Source organism: Argopecten irradians, chromosome 8 (assembly GCF_041381155.1).
Source record: "Argopecten irradians isolate NY chromosome 8, Ai_NY, whole genome shotgun sequence".
Lineage (NCBI taxonomy): Eukaryota > Metazoa > Mollusca > Bivalvia > Pectinida > Pectinidae > Argopecten > Argopecten irradians.
This window is the reverse complement of record NC_091141.1, coordinates 28,032,344-28,060,154: the sequence shown is the minus strand read 5'-3', so window position 1 is coordinate 28,060,154 and position 27,811 is coordinate 28,032,344. Positions and strand designations below refer to the sequence as shown.

The 27,811-nt window shown below is 35.0% G+C and overlaps 2 protein-coding genes across 5 annotated transcripts; one reads left to right on the top strand and one right to left on the bottom strand.

The window, feature by feature from the left end:
- Window positions 1-1,540, top strand: LOC138330043 (uncharacterized). The gene is made up of 2 exons (XM_069277415.1): window positions 1-380; window positions 796-1,540. The coding sequence occupies exons 1-2, from the start codon at window positions 254-256 to the stop codon at window positions 1,293-1,295; spliced, it is 627 nt and encodes a 208-aa protein (XP_069133516.1). The 5' UTR covers window positions 1-253; the 3' UTR covers window positions 1,296-1,540.
- LOC138330042 (nuclear hormone receptor E75-like) lies at window positions 1,539-27,811 on the bottom strand. Of its 4 annotated transcripts, none has more exons than XM_069277413.1 (7): window positions 27,654-27,811; window positions 9,215-9,450; window positions 8,549-8,702; window positions 7,917-8,149; window positions 6,009-6,237; window positions 5,629-5,847; window positions 1,539-5,030 (listed from the first exon to the last, which is right to left on the bottom strand). In XM_069277413.1, exons 1-7 carry the CDS (start codon window positions 27,670-27,672, stop codon window positions 4,783-4,785), a joined length of 1,338 nt encoding a protein of 445 aa, XP_069133514.1. In that variant the 5' UTR covers window positions 27,673-27,811; the 3' UTR covers window positions 1,539-4,782. The 4 variants fall into 4 exon arrangements, with proteins under 4 accessions (XP_069133514.1, XP_069133513.1, XP_069133512.1 ...); XM_069277412.1 differs by having other exon boundaries at window positions 27,648-27,806; XM_069277411.1 differs by lacking the exon at window positions 27,654-27,811 and adding an exon at window positions 20,796-20,913.

The window sequence follows — 27,811 nt, the reverse complement described above, 5'->3', positions numbered from 1 at the left end:
CGGTTACAAGTGACATTATTTAACGAGGACATGGCTATATATATTCCTGTCAGTCTTAACGCGCAGATGGCCTTTTAATGGTATTCGTACTGTTTCTGTACATCGCACATAGAGGTGATACTTAATATAATTATGTTGACACCTTTAATCGGTGACTAGATATCAATCTATCATCCTGTATGATCACTGACATATCGACGCCATTGTCCAGCACCAATAGACAAACAACATATACACTACGTACATCGTCAGGATGTTTGCTATACCACCTCGGACAACGGCCAAAGTTGGTATACGTAGATCACCAGGTGTAGTGGACATGAATCCGGCGTCTCTATGCTTGTTGTTACTTATGTTTGGGGTGGCTTGTCGAGTGGAAGGTAAATAAATTAATTATTCATTATCAGAAACAAATATCTTTATATTGAAAAACATTGGTGGAGTTATAAATATTTGCTATCATATTGATGTAAAATAGGGTAACTCTACATAGATAATGAAACATAGGATTGAAGTCATACACTACTATTGGTGTCTTTTCTTAGCTCTTTTACATAAAACAATGCTAAATTATCATGACGAATATTTTTGTTATGTCATTTTCTTCTAGAATAGTAACTATCTAAACTGATAGCATCTCACATTACAGCTACAGATGTCGTCCTAACCATCAAACGGCAATCTAAACTTTATATAGTATCAACTTAACTATCTAGAAAAAGAAAAATAGGAATAAAATACAATAACATGTAAACGAAAGATTAGTATTATAATTTTTTACTGTTTTTATAACAGGTCGTGGTTACCTAAGTAGGAGACCGCGCCCTCAAACAGACTTGCCGCCAGACGGAATGGCAAAACCGGCTAAAAGGAACAACCCCGCGAAACAATTTATTGATGTCCCTGTCCGCTCTCCTTCATCACAATGTCCTAGGCCTCGATGTTCCCTTGGTCCGATCCCGGCGACATGTAGACAGGAAACATATTTCACAAGTAAATCCGGAGCGAGGTGTAAAGGATGTGTTATTAACGTTTGTCCCGAAGGAAATTTAAACACCGGAAGTGCATCTCTTGCTGATCAGATCGGAAGAGGAATTATTAGTGATTCTACTCCGGGAGTTAGTCTGGATAACAGTGGACAACTTCCTATGGATAGAAATAACCTGGAAATGTTACTATTAAATGCACTAACAGGATCAATAGACCAATCCAGTCAGCCGGCCTTGCCTTTGCCAAGCAGTAGCGTTCCGAATAATGGCTGGGCTTCCTTAGGATTCCCAAATATTCAGACCTAGAACAAGTACTTCTGTGTGTATCAATGCATAAACTACTCCGGGAAGTACTGTTTATATTGGCTACAACTAGTACATTATTTTGTGTAAATCACGCAATCATTAAAACATTTAGATTTTAGCCTCAGTATTTGAAGTGAGAAAATTTGTTATCTAAAGTGATAAAATGATGAAAACGCAGTAATAATTAAGATATCAAAGACTACATGTGACTGTAACGCTATTGAATAATAACAAGGAAATGTCTAGTTTTTGGTCAAATTTATTTCTCACTTAGAGATACACACAAGTTAATCACATAAATTCTCGTTATTCAAAGCTATTTAAAATGAAAACAGCAACGTTCTGATACATCACTACAGCAACATTTCATAAAATATATATAATATATATATATTACATTTCAACATTGGGTGAATTGGTCGCAGTATTTCGGACGGTTGCTGACAGACATCAGAAAGTCAACCAGAGATTTATATAAAACGTGATTCCTACATATAACTCAACACTACTCTTATTCTATAAAAACAATTTTATCCAACTGTGTAAAGAGTGTATATTGTGGCATATTTACGCATTGAAATATTTCGGTATGTATGTAAAGTATAATGTACTTACTATTTTTTCTGTTTATTTTAAATTATATTTATGAGGCGTTAAACAACTTGAGATTAAGGATGTCACACAACTGTTTTGACGGGAAATAAATTTTACAGAAAGACATGGTTAAGAATTTGGACCGGGCGAGCGAACTTGTTTAAATGAACATGTATACACCTATAGCTATTTTCAATAAACGTTGTGTTTTGTTATTTGATATTAACGCATATGTGTCACAGTGACCTAATTCTGCAAAATCTCATCGATTCACCTATATTAAAATGTATCTGTTCTACTATAGTACATATATATAGTGGCTTTTAACTGATCGTTTGTTTGTTTACAGCGAATACTTAGCGGTATAAATAAGGATACACAGTACGCTATATGTATACCGTTATTACTTTTGTTAAATATCACATCAAAGACGCTATAACCAGCTTCGAGACGCAATTACCATAGGTATGTTATATACATTGGGGAGATAGAACGACAATGGGTCTGACTGTCATCATCAAAGTGACAGATGACGTCAGACAGACATATTTGCTATTGATATCCTTATCGTGCTAATGTATATATACAGAACAACACTAAAGTTTGCAGGAGCGCTACCTGCCTGTACCTGTCTTAAAAGACTAGTTTACCGTAACAAAAGATCTAACATTAGCTTTAAAAGAGAAATACCAACATGCATATGATGGCTACGTGCTTTTATCAATGAAGTTAATGCCGGACTACAATTGATCATAAAAGAGACTGGTCTGACAATCAATCAGGTAGGAGATTTCCGGAACAAAGACTAGAACAAAAAAAATCCTGTAGTGAAATATAAAAAATGTATATCACAATAATAAATTCGTAGGGAAAAAAGCCAAGCAATTATTACTGTATATACATGTACTATGCATCCACGATACAAGGCACTGTTAAGTAACTCGACTCTCGATCCATTTTCTCTTCCATATGCACATTATAGATTTTGAGACTTTATTATCATAACTGACTGTTGTTATAGTAATGGTATACTCCGTACTACACTGTGTTCAGACATACACCGGAAATTAAACGTATTGACAATATGTTCACTTACACACCAGCACTGCTACTTACACAAATGATGTCTTCATGATAATTAGGTCTGTCATTAATTTGCACTAACGGCTTAATAAATGCAAATTTTGTCACTTTGGGCACGTGTTGATTCAAATTTTATTTTTAATCAATTTAAAAACAAAATATCAATATTAAAGCTTGATAAGTAAGAACTTTTTATATATCATTACATATTTAATAATCAAATGAGTAAGTGACACACATTCCAATCTCCACGCTCTACATAGAACCAGTATATCAAATATCTGTTGTTTACCATCACACAAACTGGCATATAATAAAGCTTTGGTAAAATCTCAAAAATAGGAACATACCTCAACAGGTCAGTAAATCAAACAGGCTGTTTAAATGCATTTTTCCACTTATAAATTCATCTATATTATAACTAAAACTATTAATTAATCAATGCATATTATGCATATAACTACATGCATTTATAAACAGTAACCAAAGCCAATCACTAAGCGTATCACTAGTTTTATTAAAACTTTTTGTTATCAAGATACATATGTAAATACAAACTAACTATCAATATGACAGAATTATACCAACATGTGTTGTAGTAGGAAGGTGGTTTCAATCACTAAATAGTTCACAGTTATCTCCCTTCCTTTGAGAAAACGTGACGATTTCACCCACAAATACATTCTGCAGATCACAAACAATATTTGTAGAAATAATGTTGACACAAATCAAGATATTTAAAATTCATAAAACTGTATACATTTTATAACTACAAATTGTACATCCAATTTTGTTTATTTGGTTATGAAATTTCAAACTCAAATTCTTATAAAGTACGAAGTGAATCGGATTGTAGTTTGATCATAAAACTTAACAATCAATTTCTAGATTGAAGTTTGATTAGAAAGAAAACTTAACAATTAATTTCTAGATTGTAGTGATACACATACTCATGGCTTTGATCACAGCGTAAAAAAAAGGAATTAACTATACACTCATCGCTATACGGTTCAAAGGGATTCGTAAGTTTGGTGTCACGGCAAAAGACACGTAATTGAAGATGGTAATTTTGTTACCTGTTAAACTAAAGCAAGTATCATCAAATTCATGTCAACAATGTCAAATCCAAGTATAAGTTTACCTGGTTATGAATAAACAATTTTACAAATTCTACAAATAATTAAGATAAGGATACAGGAAAATAGCAAGTTTTGGTTCAATTAAATTCATGCATTAATACTTAATGCAAATGTTTGACAATTTGAATTGCCATAATTACCCTGGAACCTATAAAACGCACTACTCAAAACAAAAACAAATAGCAAAAATACATATCGTCAGTACAAGTCTCTAATGAAACGTTATAAACAATATTCCTGCTTTCCACAGCATTATACACTTGTACACTTTATGTTGTTTCATACGACATCAAGAACCATTCATTTTAAAGGAACTGTATTAGCATCCACAATGGTATTGGTATGTTCAGAGTTTGCACCAGAATTTCACGGCAAAACAGAATGCAGACGAACTTATTAGAGTCACTCCATAACATAGGTAAAATTGAAGAATGAAAAACCATGAAATGATGACTACATCACAGTGATTTAATTTAACACTTTCTATTGAATTCACACTAAGTCGCAGCCTTTCAAACATCACACTCAATTCAAAACCTCAAGTTTTTGCACAATAAGAGACATACCCGGCAGTAAGCCTTTGTAGAACTGCCAAAGCAGAGGATGTTTTACGAACGATATTGTGTTTTAAAAGTCCATACAAGTCTGTTAGTCTATTAGGAGAGGCCGCTTCATGCTGGTGAACTTTTCATCAAGTCAAGCAGAAGAGGGTGTTTCGACATCACCGGCCATTCTGCTTTGATCTTGTTCATTTTGTGACTGCATTCTGTGAGTGTGCGTAAAGCTGTTAAACGTTCTAGTAACACACGGAGTCTCTTGTCTGGATTGAGATTATTTCTCTTGGCCAACCATCTAATGCAATTCAAAAGTTTCCATTGTATTTTTTCCACCTTCTCAGGTTCCTGTAACTTGCAACGATCTGAAAATGAAGAAAGCAAAGAATATGAATATAAGCGATTCAGCGTTCGGTTATTAAGACTGCAAAAGATTTCATTTATTTATACTTTGTTTGTTCCGATTTCGTTTAATAACATTTATACTTTGCAGCTGTCACTCATTCTTGTAATTGACATTGTGAAGGATCTAGGTTCCATATCAAGAGGATACACTATTGCGATAAAAGGATTACTATAATAATCAAATAATGTAATAAATGGAATGTAGTAATTAAACAGAACCAGACAAAATGGCGGCATGACGATGGTCTGGTTCAATCATATTACTGTCATCAAAATCGAACTACTGTAAACAATTTTATTCGCGAAGTACAAATGTTCGCGTAATTGTGCTATAGAGCTCGACCGTGAATAAAAATGTTACACGAATAACTGTATAAAACATGTATGAATGTACAATGGTAGCGAATATGCTGAAAATTCATCTTCATTTATATTTTTTTTTTTAAATCAGAGCTTATCGAATACTTCTGGTTTACCTTATTGTCACGACTAGTAATACATAAAAACAAATGATGATATCCGCGTACAACCAATTATTTTCCTCGTTGATTAACATACCTCGGAATGTAGCAACTACTCCACGAAGTAGGACAATCTCTTCAGAGTTCATATTCAAAGCATGCAAGGTTTTCGCGAAGTCAAACACGTCGTTAGTGTGTTCTGCCGCGAAGAGTTTTGCAAAGTCATCTTTGTGGGCGTTTAGACAGCCGGACACAACGGAAAGCTCGGGATTTATCATCCGGAACTCCATCAAGATCCAGAACTCAAAATGGCTCGCTGTAAAATTAGAAAATATAATAAGAATCAAGAAATCAAAACGGCTCAATGTAATCAATTTTCTTCTTCTTTTTTTTGGAAAGCTAGCAGGCCTTTAAAGTTTCGACTTAAAATTGTTTAATTGAGAAACATGAAAAATGCGCATTGAAATAATTCCTTACATTTGATTAGATTAGTCTGATCCTCTACAGATAGTTCCGAGAAGCCGGGGATGAGACGAACAAGCTCCACCATGTTCCTCAATCCATGTTCCATCTGACAGGCGACCTTAGCCATCAGTTCCTCACGGTTGTCCAAATCTATACCAGTCAGCTGTTTAAACTCTTGATGAACATCTGGAGGAAGTGTTGACATAGTCCCGAAAAGTTCTACTCGAGATTTGTACTGTTCCTGTAAAATATTTATATCCAAACTTTCATAGTCCTCAATAGTTCTACTTGGGATTTGTACTGTTCTTGTAAAATGAAAATATCAACTTTCATACCCGAAGATTTCTACTCAAGATTTGTATCGTTCTTGTAAAATAATAATATCCAAACTGTCATCGCCCTCAAAAGTTCTACTCGAGATTTAGAATAAAACAGCAAAATGAATATATGTTATAATGTGTTTTTTCCTTCAATTCCCATGTCTATAAATGTACTACAACAAATAATGAAACCTACAGGACCTGACAGAAAATCATTTATAAATCGTATATATATGCGTGTTTCAAAAACCTAAAATGACTACTACTATCCACAGGGGGCCAACTCAATGAAAATGGGTGTTGTCATACATTTTTTGCATTTGATGGATGGACTGATGAGTATATATGACAGTCATATGATTTTTTACGAGATTTGAAAAATTATTAAAAGATCAGGATATTTACTTTTAAACAGAGAAATGAACGACAGTCGCCATATTGGAATTTTTACATCCACCTCGATAAAAGCTATTTTTCACAATAGTATACCTTTTTTCCTAGAGTCATAGTCACGCATCAGTCCTCCGATAATCCATGATCACACACATCCCATGCAAATGCATATAAACGATGTCTATATAGTCGAACGCAATATTTTAATCCAAAATTACTGGCGCTTTCTGACATGTGACATCGAAACCAACGTTTTATAGTTAATATCCCGATTTTTTAATAATTTTTAAATCTCGTATTTTCTGAAAAAAAAGTCACATGACTGTCATATTTACTCATCAGTCCATCCACCAAATACAAAAAAAAATGTATGACAACATCCATTTTCATTGAGTTGGCCCCCGGTGCTCGAGCTCGATTTATAATCTAAATGATAATGTCGTTCATTGGATCATAATCTTTATATGGACATATTGGGTATGACATGACGTTCTAACTGTCCCTTACTTTTATACAGGACACGTTATAACTACATTATTTTTTATTAATTGTTCCATATCTCAATATTTAACTACACTGTATTAATCACCGTGAGTTGATGAGAAATAGTCATGTAAAATTCACATTTGACATTTTTATCAACAAAATACAAAATAACAAATTATTTACTTTAATGGCTTATCTCCTTTTTAAAATCTCATATTGATAATGTATTCAAACTAGCTGGTAAATCGACTTAAACAATCAAAGATGAAAACTCAGAAATTCTTTTTGTAATAATCAAAGATGAAATCAGAAAATTCTCTGTTTAGGCATCCTATGAACTGATGGTGTTGGTTTGGTAATCATGAGTAGTTGTCAGGTTGACACCATTGTGTTTTTATGAGACAACAGGAAACCTGTAATAGTCTTCTTGATAGCACTGTGTGATCGAAGCATACGATCAAAGACAAAGCATAGCACACCCCATCCAACCACTATAAACATTAGGCGAAGCACATAACCAACAGGAAACATGAATTTCTAGCAGGGGAAAGAAATTACCGATGATATACACCGATAACGTATAGTCGTGACCAAAAACATGCAATGCCCTCATCGTAGATTGCGAATCTCAACTCAAACTTTGTAAAACAGACAAATAAGATATTACACCGTTGAGATCTGAAACCAAATAAAAATTACTGTAACCACCGCTGACACTTACATATATAATTTCTTGTCGTTTCCGTAATTCTAACTTCATTTCAGGGTCTAGACTAGTTAATGGACAGTATTTTTTCTGGACTTCCATCATCGGTTCGATGATAGCTAAAGCTTCATCGTCGTCCAGGTCCAGCTCCGACCTGTGGTCGACAGAGTTATTCTGCTGCTGTAATTTTTTAACCTCTTGTGTGTCACGTGTTCGCTTCTCGTACGTGTAACGACCAGTCTTGATTGCTGCAAAAGAACGTTGTATTAGAGTCAGGTTACCTGGAGAAATTCCTGTGCGAGTGACAATTTTATCATGTGTACGCTGTTTCGCGTTTGAAGCTAAAATTATTAATGATTGAGTGACCTGAGAATTAGCTATGTTTATATTTCCATAGCAACAGCTATTAGCGTGGCTATCCATTACTGTGCTAATAGGAGTGTGTACTAACGTGAGCTCGATCAAAGAAATCAGTGTATCGATTTTAACGATGATAGAGTATGGATGTTTAGGATGATAGAGTATGGATGTTTAGGATGATAGAGTATGGATGATGTTTAGGATGATAGAGTATGGATGTTTAGGATGGTTTGTGGATTTTAAGGAAGTCACTGTATGTATTGTAAGGTATCAGTAAGCACACACACCTTCGTGAGACATGCCGACTTCCAAACACTTCTTATACCGACACAAGGGACAAGCACTGCGCTTTCCCGGCTTTATGTTGCACTTGCCGTCGCCGATACATTTGTACTGTTCCTTGTTATTTTGAACCTTCACAATGCTTCTTCTGAAGAAACCCTGCAATACATAAAATGAACCCCAATTTAACCAATCCACATATTAAAAGTACATACACAATGTTACATATTCCAACACTTGATGACGTAACGTTTACATTAACAAAAAACCGTAATGTAAAAAACTTTTTCTATGAGCTCAGCAAATATAGCAGGTTAGTTGAAAAGGTGATATCATTATCATAAACTCCTTCAGGAAGTTATTATATAACCTCTTTCCCAGCAATTAATTGTAAAACACGTTATTCAATCCTAAATTGATCACTCTGTTTGGCTGTAATGTGCGATGTACCTGGGGAGAACTCATTGTGGCTGGCAGGTGCATGACCCGATACGTTTTGTCAGGTTCGAACCCCATGCCGACTTGATAAAAGGCGAGTGCGACACCACTGTGTTACCATTCTCTTCAATTACATCAATGGTTCTTGCTATCGCAAACATATAACATAGAAAATACCTCGAACCTTAAACCCCTTAAATCAATGCGAAATCAACATAGGGGTTATAAATCACCTTGCATGCTTCACACGTGTTTGCTCCATAATGAAAGCCGGAAGCTTTCTCGCCACAGACCCTACATGGCGGGAGAAGAGGTGATGGGGTAGGTTTGGTGGTAGAATCTGGACTAGTTGGTTTGTCTATGGCCTCGTTCAGTATGTCCGCCACGTCCATCTGGCTCTCAATGGTCGTACCGATCATCTCCTCTTTCAGGAACAAGGCGTCTTCCTCGGACGTCAGTTCCAAGATGTCTGCAACAGAATAGGCCATAGGTGAGTTACACCGCTTAACGTTTATATAGAAATAAACAAGCATAAGCTGAAAACGTATACATGTAGTCCTATATAAAACTTATAGTTTATTTATAGTTTTTTTTCATCCAAGAATAAAAGAAACAAAAGCAAACATGGATCTGTCAATAAAACAACTCAACTGTCATATGCAAAAATGGCTGGTCAATAGTCGACAAACCTAGAACTGACTTGCTAAAATCTATAACTCCCGTAGGTATATCCCTATGTACTCAATAAAGATGGTATATGTCTAACATTCTGAGGTATTTCATGATATGGACAACCATATGTTAGTAAACAATTCTGTATGGTGTACATGTTCTTGGTATGTGTATTCTAACACTGTTTCATCACCACCGCAGCAAGGTAATTGACTGGACTAGTGCGAGTGGTTAACGTATTGTATTTTGATAAAAACATCCATTAACAGTTCATCCTGTCCCACAAGTTAATTAAGGCATCATTTCACTTCATTATAAGACGTTAACTCGTAGTCACATGTGACAGCAGCGTGTACTTTTATATTACTTTGATTAACAATGTACCCGACACACCCCGTCTACACACATGCACAGACGGGATATGAAGGATAAGAAGATAGTGATCAACCTGTTCCACATAGACGATTTCAGCCTATTAACATATCGGGGAAGGTTATTATGGTGTATTTATGAGAAAACGACAGACAGAGAAAACAACTCCGAATATGATTTATTTGTTACTTTTTTTTATATGTTTAAATTTATTCACATCCGTGTCCCATCACCAACCCAGGATGACGGCCTGTCTCAATACAACATCTACATACAGCTACTAAAATAGTCATAAAAGCTGTAACGTATATTTATTTTGCCTACATATAAAATGCAGGATTATTGTGCCACATCGCATGTTCTACATTCGCAGGTGGATCGCAACATCAATCTTTATATCATAATCCATATACTGAAATATTATACAATATCAGCGCTGAATATATATCAACCATTCCCCAACTTGATCAATATTTCTAGCCTTTAATATGCTACCTATCTATTAAAGTGATACAGTACGAGAACTTACTGCCAGTTATATAAAGAATACGATTGGACACCACAGATACCAATGGACGTCAATCAGCATTAACATTTTACCAAATACATTATATGTATATACCATTTTAATAGTTTGTTAAATTGCTGATTATATGGAAAACGCTGACAAAGCCATCCAGCAAATTCAAATACAGTACGTGGAAATATTAACAGTTTCTCGTCGTCAAACTGACAGGGCATCAGTAATTGAGATGTATAACAGCTCCAATAAATTGAGCAGTTCACGTTGAATAGAGTGAACTAATTGGTGTGACATTTGTGATAATCGACAAATGGAAACAGGCATCAAACCATTGGTGAATAGCACCGAACGGGGTATAGAGAGTGACGTGATACAACGACCCCGGACAGACCTAATAGTCGGTCAATCCGTGTGTTTACACACAACCAGTAGGCAGTCCCATTATACAAATCTATCGTGTTCCCAAAGTCGGTATAACAGATATCGATTATGAAATGTAATGTGTGTATTAAAATACCAGGCTTTGTTCAAACAATCTGCACAACACCTTCAGCAAAACCTCAAAAGCAAATCTGAGATATTAAAAATGCATAAATGTCATAAATTAAACATATGTCGATTATATATCTAAGTGTATTTTCAGTGTTTATTTTAAATGATATCACCATTAGCTGTGCTACAAATGCTAAATGTTGAAACTTCATGAGATGAGTTTTACTTTTTACATTGTTCTAAAGCTTTATTTAACGTGCTTTGCAAGACTGTGACATTTTTATGTTGGCAGGCTCCATCTTTTGTGATAAAGCCACAGTGTAGTGCTGCCTCTCAGAACCGAACATCAAAACCCAATACGAAAATTTAGAATATAATGCAAAACAAGAGATCCCAGGGGGATCTTGACGCCCTACAAAGAATGATCTATGTCTGACAAACGAAAGAGAGATCTTTTCTCTGCATTTCAAACTTTTACTACCTATTAATACATATGAAATTTGAAAAAGATCCTTTGAGTACTTTCTGAGATATATTATAACTTTAAAAATTTCAATTATCACAATCCAAAATGGCTACCTGTTGGCCATCTTTTTGACCGATCAGTCCGAAAATACAATATGCACAACTAAGGTCCTCTTTTTAAACTTACATATACAAAATGTAAGATTTTGGACAGATAACTTCAGTTCTTAATGAAAATATGCATAACCAAGGACCCAGGGAAACCGGCACATGAAATTTGAGACATATCCCTTCAGCACTTTCTGAGAAATAGAGGTAACAAGCTTCAACTATCAAAATCCAAAATGGTGGCCTATCAGCCATCTTGTTCACCGACCGGTCCGAAAATGCGATATGCACAACTAGACCACTAGGGGAACCTACATGTGAAATTTGAGACAGATCCCTTCTGCGAAATAGCGGTAACAAACTTAAACTATCAAAATCCAAGATGGCTGCTTGGTGGCCATTTTATTGACCGATTGGTCCCATCTGACGATGGTTGGCTTAAAAAGGCCCATGGGTCTTAACTCTCACCTTAGTTCGGATATCGAATATCGAATGAAACAAGTATATATAATCACTACATACTGGCCCTTGAAGTCGGTTAGTAATTTTATAGATTTGACTTTTTAATCTGTGAAAGATTTTTGCTTCCATCAAACCTGAGAACTCAGGAAAGGGATTTTTGAAATTTTGGTCATTTTTGACCCTATTTGGCCCCGCCTCTGTCTGTTATTATTGTTGTTGTTTCTTTTGTTGTTGTTTTTGTTGTTATTATTGCTTCAACAGTTTTGGAGAAGAAGTCGAAAATGTAAATTGCTTACAGACACACGACGCATGACGACGGACAAAGGGCGACTAGAATAGTTGAAGTCTCAAGTGACCTAAAACTCCCACCATTGCTTTGACTATTACTAGAAACCAAACGGAAATCAACACAGATGTTTTGCAAAGAGAAGAGCTCTGCTTTACTTGTTATATTATTGACATTTAAATTTTCCAGATCAAGTTAATATATTGCTGTTTTATGTTATAAGGACGACCGTAGTACAACTTGGACTATGAATTAACATATTTAGATAAGAATACTTACTTAATACAATACGTGATACACATGTGTCAAGCTTACACAGATACGCTGAAGTACAACGTTATTGGGTAAACAAACAGGAATAAAGCTGAGATCAGCATTATTATACTTGTAGATACAGACGTAGTGATTGGCTATATCAGGCAGTATTACAATCTGAACTACACATGCTACATACGCAACTTACATCAATATCATTTACTGTTTTGAAAGTGAAGCAATACTAAAATAACTAATAGAACCCCAATTAAGCTGAAAAGATTAAAGAACTACAAACTGTGAGTATTTCAGATTGTATTGTGAACAGCGACAACTGCATTGTGTGAGACAACGCGTAAATGTTAGACTTCAATCAACCCTTTGCGTATGCACCCCGTCTTATCTGAGGGGTTACCTGGGGTCAAGGACCCGTCTGTGCGGTGGCCGGGTGGACTGGTAGCTCGATGTGAACCGACATGTTAAGGTTGCTATACCTGATGTTTGATTAATGTTATGAGCCTGCATGATCGGCTGCCGGTCGAGTTCTGGCCACAACGTAAACAAACCGACTCGACAGACCATGTAAAGCCAAGATACTAGATACCAAGTTATCTTATCCACTTCAGCACAATAGTAAACCGATGTGATTTTAATGGGTAATAACGATCACATATGTTAGGATTTCAAAATAAAGGACAAATCTTAGCTATAATGTATAATTTACTGACGTTCTAAGATGACTTTTAATTGCACTGATTAATAATGTCACTTCGTTAAGTTGACTAAACTTGTTACAATTGGTTCTAGAACAAGTACCACTTCGGCCAACAAGTTATTGATAGACACGACAATGATATGTCGGCCGGTAAATTTATTTGCATATCGAAATCCAACGGCAGCTCTCGTTTCGCTTAGCCCTAAATAAATATTATGCCAGCTCATACCTCTTCAAGGAGCGTAATGGTCTGATTGGGCTCCTTCTAAACAAGACCGATCAGGCCGAGTGTTGTCTTGAACTATGATGAACGACCCTACAGGTATATGACGTCACGTTATTGTGTAATTTTCCGCTGTGTATTTTTGCCACGAAAATATTTTCCTTCCCCTATTACCGGTAAGTCATAACCTACTCCATAAACGCAATCTAGCTGTGATATATAAGTTGTGAACCAATATTGACCAAACGGCCAATCGGGAAATAATATTGTGAAAAGAACATGTCCTATATTCGTCTACAGTTGGTACTAAATGAGTTTGAAACAGTACTTGTATGATACGTTTAAACATCAAACAACAGTGACAGTCGACAATAATAAGAACATGCAATTAGTAGCTCAGAAAGGTGTGTATTCTGCTGGTTTTAATTAAGTACGACAAATCAAATCCATATTGCAATACAAATTAGACCTTTTCCTATCACTTGAAAAAATTCAAATCGGAATACTGATGTCTTCTATGTATATATAAAAAAAACTAAAACAAATCTGCGATCTCGTACGTTTTCCCAGCTACCGCTGTTCTTCAGATGTTTAATGATGTTGATAAGGCAACAACACAAATGATTTCAAATGGTTTCATGCCGCGACGAAACACTAATGTCATGAAGGTTTTTTTCTTGAAGAAATATGTGGTATATGTACAAAGAACATTTTTCTGAACATTCTATATATATGTACATATATACCCAAATGTTGACTTCAAAATTAAAAAAAAAATACATATTGAAAATAGTTGAACAGAGTATAAATATGTTGTTTTTTCTCCCAGGAGGCACACAATTGATACACAAAACCAAGGACAATCAGATGAGCTCTGTGTTATACAACATTGCAATATGACTTTTCGATGTTAATTTGATAAACAAAAGTTAATAAACAACAAAAGTAGTTTTTTGTAATTAAATGAATTTGAACAAGCAATGAAAATGCAAAGAGGTTCTGATAAAAACATTAAGTTTGAATTGTGGTACATTTCACCAATGGGTTTTTGCCATATATACTGATAGTATAATGATATTTGAAACCTCCAACATAAAGTCAATGATCATAACATTGGACGGACAGTTAAATGGCCTAAAGGACTATAGACGTAAGCCAGGGTTGCTTTATTAATTTCGATGTAGAGTGTCTTGTCATTACGCTGTCTTACAATCAATGACATCTTGACTGGCATATCAGAAAATCAAACGTTAGCCGTTTTGGATCGTCAAATTAGATTCCTATCCCTTTATATCTACACAAATATATATTTCATCAATCTCGTAATATTCAAATTCAATCTTCATGTAAATTCCATTTCGTCAAGGATTTATAAGTGAGATCTCATATACGCCCTTTATTACGTTTTTCAACTAATTTGTACAGATATATTTCATGGCATGGTACTTGTAGCACCATGTAACACGATCAACTCAAACTACGGTCTACAATCACCATTTCTACAATCTTGGTCGGACATCTAGGTATTATGTCATATTTATCGATGACTTACAGGTACTACTTTCTTCAATGATGGTTAATTTTAAAACATTGTAAAACTGGAATTTAAAATCTGTTGCTGTGTACACCAAGCATCAATTTTATTTACTGCCGCTTGGTGTTTACTCCCCTTTTACGTTCACACAATTTTCACTGGCATGAACGATAATACCAGTAACTCGTAGTAACGTATTGTCCAACAAATAATTATACTTACTTTATTAATCGCGTATAGCTATTGTTTCAAACACCTCATTAGCTATCAAAGTCTATAAAAGGAAAAAAATGTATATTGCAAGTGTTTCCCATTGTTAAGGTTAAAATACTTTTTGTGAGGCGGAATATAATAAGCATTAAAATTTCAACTATCACAATTAATTATATATAATTTGCGCCCATATCTAAAGCCTTTTTATCGACATGGAAAACGTGCGAAGATTTTACATACCCCAAAGATCGTCCAAATGGGACATTTCTGTATTTGTAAACATGTCCGGAAAATAGGTCCAGCTTTTAGTTTACAATTCCAATCACTGTTGATGTTCCGGGAATATTTATATCATACCACGCTTTATATATACACTGTATGTAAATAAGATACACCACTGCGACCACAGAGTATACGTGAATGAGAGTGAATGGAAAAGACAAGATACCACACGAGTAAAACAATCACGTGACTGGGAGACAAATAGTCGTTGTAAATGAAGAGGAAAATAAGCAGACAGTATTTATTTGGCAATAGGGTTATCCAATATATAGAACTGTAGCGCGCTTATGACACATTACTATAAATAGCCGGTAAAAAAAACCGCCGTCGTATGTATTTCGAAATATTACTATATGCGTTAATGTGCTGATTATCTAGTTTGGTTGATATTTCGTCAGTTATAGTCGGTCGTGTTCTCATTTGTGCCCTTATGTATCTGCAGTGTCATGTAATGAATCATGCTGATCGATGCCTCTAGAACATGTCGGAGTTCGAGGCGTACAAACTCTATTGACCAGGTAATATTTTACTAGATAGCAACGGTTACCACCGAAACATGACTATTCCTAAAATATTTTATATTCTTCCTCGCGTTAATACTCACTTGTGTTAAACTGTCTGAAAGATATATCTGAGCAAATCAATGTTATCAATAGACTGTGTATCCATAGTGTTATATTCATATATTATTATATTATGTTGTTTTAAGGAGTTTGTTTTACAGCTGTTTTATTTGTATTGAGGGGAGTGATATTATTCTTTCTAATTTACGATAAACTCTGGATGTTGATATTTATATGCTTACTCCATGCACAACATTTCCATATCACTAGTTATAAACACATATATGTATGTTAAATTTATGATATACGAAACAAGTGATATGTTAAGGAAATATTAATTTGCATTTGAAATGATCACCATAAAATATTTTTAGATGACAGACATTTACAGGATAAATCAAAGGTGATAACTAAAAGATCAACTACATAAGTTATATTAATATGTTGTCAAGAACTGGTACTGAAAACAGCATACATATGCATACAGTAAGCGCATTCTCTGGTCCGACAAGGCTTTCAATATGTGATTGGTAACATACTGTTTTATAGGAATTGATGTAACATCTGGGCAAAACATAGTGTGCAGGGTAGACATACCATTAACATATTCAATAAATCATCATAAAATATAACATGAATATTCGTTTAGAAAAGCGTACCGTAAGCGTACCCTCGTATGCAAACCGTTGTCATATAGAGAAAATAGAATCGTACTTAACATTATGAAATAATAAACCAATAGTTTTTAGACTGAAAGAAAAACGAAATATTAGTTATGTAGTTTAGCAAGTGAGCGTTGTTACTGGTATTATTGCTGCCGAAGAGAGATAAAGCATCATATGACATCATTGAAACTTTAATTTGGAGAAAGTCAGTGGGGTCTACACGAATAAGAGACATTATGGGATCATTGAGGAAACGAAATATTTATATCTCCTAAAAACGTACATATCATCAAATAAGTAACGTTAACTCAAAACAGAATACTTCTATTAAGCTTTGTTTTACTTTAGTCGGGGGAAAAAACGCAAATCACATCACATATGTATTCTATAGAAAATAAATTATTTAATATCACCCAATATGTTTGACCAGAAGGAGTGAAAGCCATCAGCTGACATTAGGATGACATCCAGACATTGCATCAGCTCCAGTCGTTTGATTGCATAAGTCTAATGTCAACATGCGACATGGAGATAAACGCATGATGATAAGCTATTTGGTTTTATCAATATTTCAACAAACAAGGATGCCATAGTTTAAGTCCCTGATAAAACTGACCTAACATACTATAGACAGACGTCAAGTTCACATCACACATCATGCAACTAGCAACAAAATTAACAGTATGGTGCTCGTTTCATTGATGATTTTCTATGAAATAAACTTAAATAAACAATATTTTCATTTTTCATATGTGTCGTATTGATATTGATGCTCAAAACCATTTTTCACACTCGAGTATAGAATTTGGTTTAGTTTCATTAGGCTTAACGTACATTCAATTTCAATAGATTAAATGTTTTTTGTCAGAATATATTACATACCTTAAACATCAACAATGAGCAGACATATACTCATGTGTTCTCTTAAAAGCATAGTGATACATTTATGCTATCCAAAATAAGAACTCTGACGAATCGACATGTGTACTTCAATGTCACCTTATAAGATTGTGTTTCTGTTAAGGGATGTACATGATGACATTAAACTTTGATAACAATACGTACAAACTGTACCATGTTTACCCAATTGACCATTTAGTAGTAATTTATGACTGCAGTGACCATAATTGTTACACCAGTATCGTATCACCCAAGAAACAATAGAAGGGCATGATCCAAACAAAATAGTATAACACTTTCTAAATCTAAATCGCTGCTATATCTAGATTCGTATTTGTTCGTGCCAAACATTTCGTTAAACCTTGTTTAAATGTCAAATGCACACGGTTAGTACATGTACCGTTGGGTCTGTCAGCAATAGAAATACCACTAGGCCACGGATTCATAACCCCTCATTTCAACCAGTGTTACCAAAACCAGAAGGTAAATAGAGAGTATACGCCAAGTGGATCTACGAGTGAAATTCAATATTGACTTTATTCACCAACATAATGACACTATGAAATGCGCTCCTTCCCTTCAATTCATCACCGTTCCAGTTATAGTTATACATCACGTGAGCACCAAACTTCCACGTTTTATCACATGTGAATTCTGATACATAAGTCATATCATCACGTTTAAGTAGCTATGTGTTAATTTGTTTTGTTTATTTCATTTAAGGACGGACTCCCGTGTAATAAAGTGTCTTGTAAGTGTGGGTGTGTGTGTGTGTGAAGTGCGAATTGCGTATTATGGGAGCCTGTGGTATATTCGTGCTGTGTCCTTTTGTAGTGAAACTCAATTACCCCTTTTCAGTGCTATGTCACTGAAACATGCCACCGAAGATAAAGGTACCAAGCAACACAACCGACCCGGTCACATTATACTGAAAAAGGGCAAACCAGTCGTCCCACTCCCTTAAAACTCACCCCTGGGCAGCAGCAAACACTATCATTTTTATAGATTTCGACGTATCTCGGCCGGGGGCAGAACCCAGTACCAACCTTACAGGGGCGAGCGCTTAATCCCTAAGGCCAAAAGTGAAGCGGTGTTGAGGTAGACGTTAAGGGAAAAAGTTTGTAAGGAAAAAGAAAAAAGAAAAGATCCTAAATTTAGTCGCATTTTACGATATCATGTAATAGGGACAGCAAGTATAATTCCAATGCCCTATTTAAGAGCATCCCCTAAAAAAGCGTTATATGTACGAACGTTTACATTGTATTATAAGAGGTACAATTTATTAGCATTTGTCGCCATGAAATAGTGGGAATTACTAATACACACTTTATAGTACTAAAAAGCAACAATATTGTACTCAAGATAATAATGTCATTAAAGTCATTCATAGTGGAATCTCCTCAGATCTGAGATAACCACAATCATATGATTGTGAAGGACAAGCAAAATACAATGGAACCCAGTAGAGTATCACAGTGCTACATCACTTTAGCATCTTCTTCCATACGAATTCGTTTTCTTTCTTCCGGGTTCAAAGTTTTTTTTCCAATTGCTCAACGCATAAACGCGTTCCATTATTCATTTAAAGTTGATAGTTTAAGTTAAACCATTTTTAAATAGAAGTTGTTCATCCCAGCTTTAGCGTGTTTTGTATCTGTGAGGGTTCCGTTGTCAAAACTGTCTTACAGATAAAGAGACACACTACCTTTGACCTATATCAACATGGCATATTTTCCTGATGACCCAACAGAAGATAAAACCCGTGATATGTCTGATCTTACTCGGTAAATCACTAGTGCTGTTGTACCAAACTTCACTAGCCAATAGTGTTCAGTACGATACTTTCCCTTAAAAACCCTTGGCGGATTTCGCGTCAAAACTGATCAATGTCCGCAACCTGCTGGATCACCACAGTTGCAATCCATTCATGTACATAATAGGCAACCAACAAAATATCTCGTATCATTGAGATGTGGATTGAGAAATTGGCGGCATTCCTTGTACTACATGTTCTATGCGATAAATTCAAGATAAGCCTATTTGTAAGATATGTGTTCCTTACATGTAGTTCCGACATCAGCTTTTGTTACATACTTCACTGTGTCTATTATTGTCACGAGATCAATGCTCATACATACAAATATTTACTTTTTGTAGGTTAATATGAAGAATTGTTAAACCTCAGAAAAGTGTGTTTTGTAATATAACTGAGTTTTGCCGTTTTATGGTTGGCTTAGACCGCTTGCACAAGTCTTGACAAATACAATATCAGCCGAGACGCCTGTTCAGAGGTTGACATTGCAAATCCGGTAACCTGGCTATAAATAGACACAGGGAATTCTACAAATCAATTATTGACTTGTCGGTTAATACGAGAAATTGATCAAGAGATTTTTGTTTTCAGATTTGAGCACAGATATTATTTCCTTGATCTCCGAGCAACATGTAACGCTGTGGCTATGTAATAAAGAGTCATACAGACATATATTGGGGAAATATTCGGGTCATTGACTCATATTCATATAGAAATAAAATCCGCCGAGACAAGTCAAATATTTATTTTGCTCGCTATCGATGAAAGTGAATATCTTTTTTCCTTTGTTGAAACCACGGTTCGTGTATTGAGAATGGTTTCTTGGGCCTTGTACCGTTTTAGAATGTAATAGATCAGTCCCCAGGACGGATTGTAATTGTTCAAGTGCCGAAATGTAAATTTAAGAATGAATCATATGGATGTTAGATACAGCAATATACAGAAAAATACTGCTTTGATAATTTTAGTACTATTCATCGTAATATACTAAGGCTATCAAATACATTTTTGTGCATCAAGTTCAGCAGGGAATAGGTCTACAATGCACAATTAAATGGAAAGTCGGACAATCACACTCTTCACATTAACATTACATTGTATATCCACCTCTATATCATTGGACGTTTTAGACTGTAGATTCGTGGTTCGGTCAAGTGATAATGGCAGAAATACGGTCATAATATAGTCCTTCAGGTGATTAACACCTGAGTCAGGTAATATCTACCAGAAATGTTACTGAAGAATGGTATAGGTACAATAGGAATACATACCTATTGGCTGACGCTCATAGCCAAAACAGGTTCTCGCCATGGTAGAATCAGGGATAGATTCTATGAGCGGGTATTCTCTACATTGTAGACTGTATATAGGTCAGATGTATGGATATATATTTGTTCCCCAGATAACCATATTTATATAGCAGTATAGGTATGTCCTTGCATAATGCATGTACATTGATAGCACTCTCTAGCTTTCTCTATTTCGACTTTGTCCAGACTGATAGCTATCAATTACACATGTTATAAAATTATCTTATTTTGTTCGGTGGTAACAATCGAGCTGGTAACATTAATCTTTAGAATACATGATAATTTACAGTTCATTATCTAAATAAACAATAAATAACGGGATAAGGGGTTGTAAAACAAGCAAAATACAATTGTATGAAATACAATGTACCCAACTTTCCAACCATCCCTACATGTAATAACACTAATAGTATCACGTGACTATAACAGAGTCACGTGATCACTGATATGTCAAACGGGTGCTTCAATTTCTATAACCTTTAGTCAATAAAGATAACTAATTTTGACGGTGTAGTAAATCTTAACACAGAATTTATATCTGTACAGAAAATCGTGAAGAATATAATAATCATGCGAGATGTTTCGAAAGACTTCAACGATGACACCTGTCATGCTTACAAAACCTCGTCACTATCTGACATCCTATTTTAAAGATACTAAATCATTACATTTACATAGATTTCTTAGGGTTTTGACTTCCTACAAAAGTTCTTATACCTGAAATCAGAAATTTTTCAAAATTACAACATTTTATTTGAAATATTGGCAATGTTATCAACGTTAAAATATCGCAAAACGCAACCCGAAACTGTATTTGTATACAAAAACGAATGTCCATTAGACGGATATATATCATAACTAGGGATATATAGGGAATGTCCCTTAGACGGATATAGACATTATAACTAAGGATTATAGGGAATGGCAAATATTGATAGAATAATAAAAGAAATACATGAACCTAGTTAGTCCACTAAACTTGCCTATATTATTAGAATTTTTTTCATTTTATTTTCTAATAGATAGTCTATATATTTGACAAAAAAAATATAAAAGCCTCATAATATAGGCTGGTTTAGCGGACTAGTACCTAATATCATGACAAATGAAAATAAAATAACGGTAGAAACAAGTATAAAACCATATAATATAATGAAAACTCTTCTTTATAGCTGCAAAAACCTGTACAAATATGATAATTCATACTTAGAAACTCTTCACAAAACTTCTGCATACTTTTCAACTTTTGTTAGATTTAACACAGTAATCAAGAACTTAAAGTCGATAAATCGGTGTTTTCAATCGATAGCATATATGTCCATTAGACAGATGAGATTTCCTTCGATCGGATGTTTTGAATATTCCCGCATCGCGCATGCACATAGGGATTGTTTACACTCACCGAAAGATAATATGAAATAGTGACTAGGTCGTTGCTATTTATTTTCAGTTTTTCTCAAATTTGAACAAAATGGTTATACAAACTTTTAAAGTTTGTTATCAACACAAAGTACACAACTTTTACAATTATTTTTAGTTTCTATAATTCTTTAATTAGTCCCTTTAAAGTCTACAATTTTGTATTTTGTTCTTCTTTCTAAAAGTCGTCTGTTTGCATTATACCGATGTCTCAATGGACACCACATTACCGTGGAACCTGACCGTCTTTGGGGATTCTGTCCTCTCATTGAGACAAAAACTGCTTTAATGGTGGTCAATGTTGGGATGGGGCAATTGATTTCACTATTGTTAGTACCGAGGCGTCCTGCGTGGAGACTTTAGAAGTTCTGTTCAGTAAGGTATCACTAGAAACAGGGTATCGCAATCACACAGAAATGTATAAGTCATGCAACGTAGTTTAAAAGCACACACAATCATGATGCACACAGAATAGGTTATTCTTAAATTGACATCGACTCACTTTATTGCGTTTTATGTCGTATAATATAACAATGATAAACTTCGCTCAAATTGGCCTGTTACAATTTTACAGTAGCTACTAGTTGCTTAATCGTCAGTAAAGGTTGTCGTAATAAAAGCAGTTTTGTAAGACTTCTACTTAGGGATCCGTCTTTCATCTTTTTAAACGATTCAGTAATCACGTTTCAGTGATCAATGTCTAATATTACCGTAGGTATCCCGTGTTATAGACATGTGTTCAGGTGTGGTGTGCTGAGAGTTTTAACAAAATGTCTCCTTTTAGTCTATTCCCTGTGCTATGTAGGGTAAAATTACAAACAGATATCGCGTTGTCTCTTTACAGTAATATAAGGCGGTACAGTATATGTACGGTATCGAGCGGCAGTTTTACATTTTTGTCTGTCTCCAGTGAAAAGTAATATTAATCCTATTCATAAACACCAGTGAACCTAATTACTCTTAAAAGAAACATGTATTAAATGTCAACGTGTGACTCTATTTTATCTACAGTATAAACTTACAACGATTTTTTTAAATGATCATTCTAAATGAGCGGAAAGGATTGAGGAATAGAAGAAGCAAATCTTCGGAATGCCAAAAGGATTACATTTCATTCTAGCAACACGTTGAACATCCTCGTGATATAAAAGTTGCACGTTTATAATCGTTTAATCTGATAACGCATTAGAATCATCTAACACTATCACAATCCTCAAATTGTGGACGTTTATAACATATTTCGAATACATTTGTATATGCTTTTAACTAATGACATCCTAATTTAAAATAAATATTGGAATTTTTCTTTTGTGTGATAATTCTATTTAATACAAATGTATACGTACTGTAGAGTATCGTCCTCCAGAAATTGCTAACTATTGACGTAACCAGACTGCAGTATTAACATAGAATGTTAAAACTTAAAACTACATAAAATGGTCGTAACGTATTCACTAAGTGGACTCTATTTTGATCATGACAATTTTTCTTTCTTCTGGAGGCCAACTTCATTTCTATGCTGTCATTGAGATCCATACGACTTCCGATGATAAAGCATCTACGTGTATATAACTTGTATTGGAATACCCTTCAACTTTAGCCATTGCGATGAAGAACTGGGTTTACTAGCCAAATAGGCACGTTAACATTCGGATGTCAGTTTTATCTCAAACTGGTCTGGTTGGTTAGGAATATTAGTAAATAATTTGTTATATATACAGCATTGACGACTGGTTGGGTACATGGGCAAATAATTTGTTGGACACATAAACGATTGATTGGAAGGACAAACGTGTAATCCTTTATTGGTCCATATGACAAACTTTTTTTTACCAGTTATACTGTACTAAAATGTGCATACAATTCAGTAATTTCATTCCATGTTTCACAAATAGAGTTTATGTAATCTTTTAATCGTTAAGAATAACGTATAGTCGGTTGTAAAAGCCCACATGGGATTGTGTTGTCATGTGATACAACTATGTACAGACTTTAATCAAATTTACTTGACTTGACGTGTATAAAGTGAACAGTCGGGCAAGGATGGCTAAAGTCGGTAAAAATGGTGTGAATGTATCCAGTATAATTTCTTATGAAATGGAAAAATAAAATCTCTCGTAAAAATCTGTCTGCGTACGAAGAAATTAATTTAAAGTATGGGAATTCTAAAACGTCCTCCCGGCTCACTATGTCCGTGGGTTACATTTTCACGCAGCCTCGCTTTCAACTTTTCTTTACTTTAATGGTCAGAACTGGGAAACTAAGCAGACCTTGACCGTCGTATTAATATGTGAGAACTTTTGGAAGGCCAATGAACGCATTTAGACTGGTTTTCTTTGCCCGACTATTCACTTTAAGGAAAACTGACATATTTCAATTGAGCATTTTTTTCTTTAAACGGGAGTTTTACGTTGAACCCTCTGTATTCTTCATAAATACAGTTACCTTATAGGATAGTTACGAAACTTCCAGTCCAAATACGAGTCAACGTGTATTAACCGACAATATGGACCTAGTATGGATATTGTTCCATGGTGTTCGATCAAAGCCATAGTCCTATACTCGAACCATGTAAAACTCATTAAAATCCTGTCACAGTGAAAGATAGTCAGATTGCTGAGGCGGTGACAATAATACGTCCCTGGTTGTACCCCGTTCCCAAGCACGGTCGGGGGAGTGACATGTGAACACGACACCCAGACATTCACCAGTACACTCGGATTATTATCTCCACTCATGAATAGCTATATATAATCGCTCATGGTTGGTGACCAACAGCTTTTCAACTCAGATTTCATCGAGGGACTAAACTTCATGTTTACAATAGTATAGTATCGTACATTTTGACAAAACAGAGCGTTTTCATGTATCAAACATGAAAAGATAAAAAAAAGAGTTATATCTATTCGCTTGCATGTTATAAAGAAGAGTACACTGGGCACTCTGAGTCCTACCTCCACTGTCACTGATTATAATAAAATACAAAGAGTAAATGTTAAGACAATTTATCACTTCGAAGGTTATTCAAGTCTTGTCGTGAATTATCCATGAAGATCGATTTCTGTGACCTCTTTTTTCAATTGTTTTAAGCGAGGCATGTGTATCAATATCTACAATGTATATGCTAGTCGATAGTACTTACACACCTGTTGCAGGAAACCATTCATAGGGTGAAGTAATGTGTTATAAATATTACTTAATATGCAATATAAAGGCGAAAGTTTGCCAGTATCGTTAGCGCAACCAGATGTAACAACTGAGAATATTCGTTTACATCCGTCTTCCCACCAGCACCATCACCACTATACTATTGATGATATCGATGTTATATTCTCAGTTCATAGTAATTGTGTGAGAAAGCTACATTTCCGTGAATGGATAAGTTTCCACACATACATGATACACATGCACACAGTTAAAGGGACAATTCACTCACGCTAATTCTTTTACATCACCAAGAAGCAAAATATGGCATAAATGTATTGTTCTACATTTCTTATGAAACATATAACATAAGATATTGACAAATTCCACGTCATTGTTTAGTATTTTAATTGATACCTTTGTAATTACAAACCGTTGATCAATACAATTAAGCAAGTACAATATGTACGCTATACCAATATCCGAGTCAAAGTCACGCACGTTAAACAAATGAACTACATAACCACTGTGGAGGTGATATGATTTTTTAGGCAAGACAATTCACCTAATAAGGTAAAAACACTTCTGTCAGAGCGATTTGAGCTGTTCTAGACAAAAGTAGCATTACTCTACGAGCAAGGGACTGGGTTCGGCATACAAGATATTCGACCACAATGTGTAATGGCGGACAGCGAGTAAGTTTGAACATTTCACACGCATTTCACCACCATGGGATTTTCTGACATATCACAGTAAAACCGACAGATCTAATTTCCATTAGAACTGGAGGTTTTCCGATATATATACAAATTTTAATGTTCTCGTAGAATGAATTGTCCCTTTAATTACCACAGGCGTGAATCAGCTGTACGTGTGTGTATATATAAACACTGTGGTCAACCAGGACCTATAGTGCAAGGTCATGGTCAATACGACACTCGTCCACGTCGTGTCAAAGTTTCTTAATCTGTCTAATGTTATGGTATTATAAGGCAATACGGGTTACCACTATCTATATATAGGAAGGTTGATAGGGGTGTTCAGGCCGACCAGTATGCACATCACTACAATGTAAAGTATGCCCATTCAAAATAGATAAGAGAAGAATTAGAGTTTATCTTAAATAACTCAAATCTATCTCAAAGTTTCTAAATAGAAAATAAGTTTACCTCCATTCATGTCGGACTTTATTGAATTTCTGAATAGCACCGTGTCTGGCTCATCAGAACGTCACAGCGTCAACCACTGAACGTAATTTGTCCAACCACAGGCGTTTGACTTTATAGACATTTTTCTCTCTATACTTTACATTATGTAGGTGTAATTACTTTGTCAAGGTATTACGTATATAGAGAGAGAAAAGTATCTATGGAGTCAAACGCCTGTGATCCAACCAAATCGACACAAACATGGGCTAGGCTAGGGATTCTAACTAAAATTTTATCGTGGTTATATATAACGGGCATTACTGTATAAAACACGTGCAGTTGTAACAGGAAATATGTCGTATCATTTACGAACAGGACCTGGCATCAATAACATACATGAAGATATTATCAATAATTAATATTGGAGCAGGCCATACATTACGTAGAATATACAAACCTGTGTAATGAAGAACTTGTGAGGTACATCATATTATCTTCATTAGATATTTTATTATCCAATAGAATCAATGCAATGAATGTTTCACAGTTCTAGTTCTAAGACAGCTCTGTACTTTACAATGTATAGATATGCTGGGAGGGATTAACTCTGATGACGTGTGTCGTATCGTGTAAAGATCACAAGCGTCGACGTCTGCATCATTTTCATTATCAACGTATAATTAACATACATGTATATCCAACTTATATTATATAAGGCATGCACAAAATTACATAATTTATAAAACATTCGGTATGTTATATACCTAAGCCACACTACTGATAAGTCAATACATGGTGAAACCTGTATGCTTGACTGGAAAAGTTTTATAGAATAGATACAAATGTATAGTTAAATTGAGTACAAGAGTACTGAAAAGCAATGAGACACGCCCATACATATGCGACAAAAGAACCCTCTTGTACCACTAATGCTAAAAAGGCATTATTTCTCAAACGTTCTTACATCACTAACGTTAAAATAGGTTATCTTTGAGATATAGTGTCCGCTAACCTGGAACCCCACAGTATTGGCACGGTATTAGCAGGCTCATGTAGTGTTATAAAATCGATATAGAGATTCTAATTAATATATTTATGTTACCTGTACCTTCGGTGAAAATATCCATGCTTGCTAATGACCTCAAGCAAAAATAGACACACCTCCTATCTCAGCTCAAACTTGTGTTTTCGTCTGGTCTGGTAGTGGCTGTTACTCATTCACAACTCTTCCCGTATTCGTGTGTGTAAATGTCATGTGACTTGAAG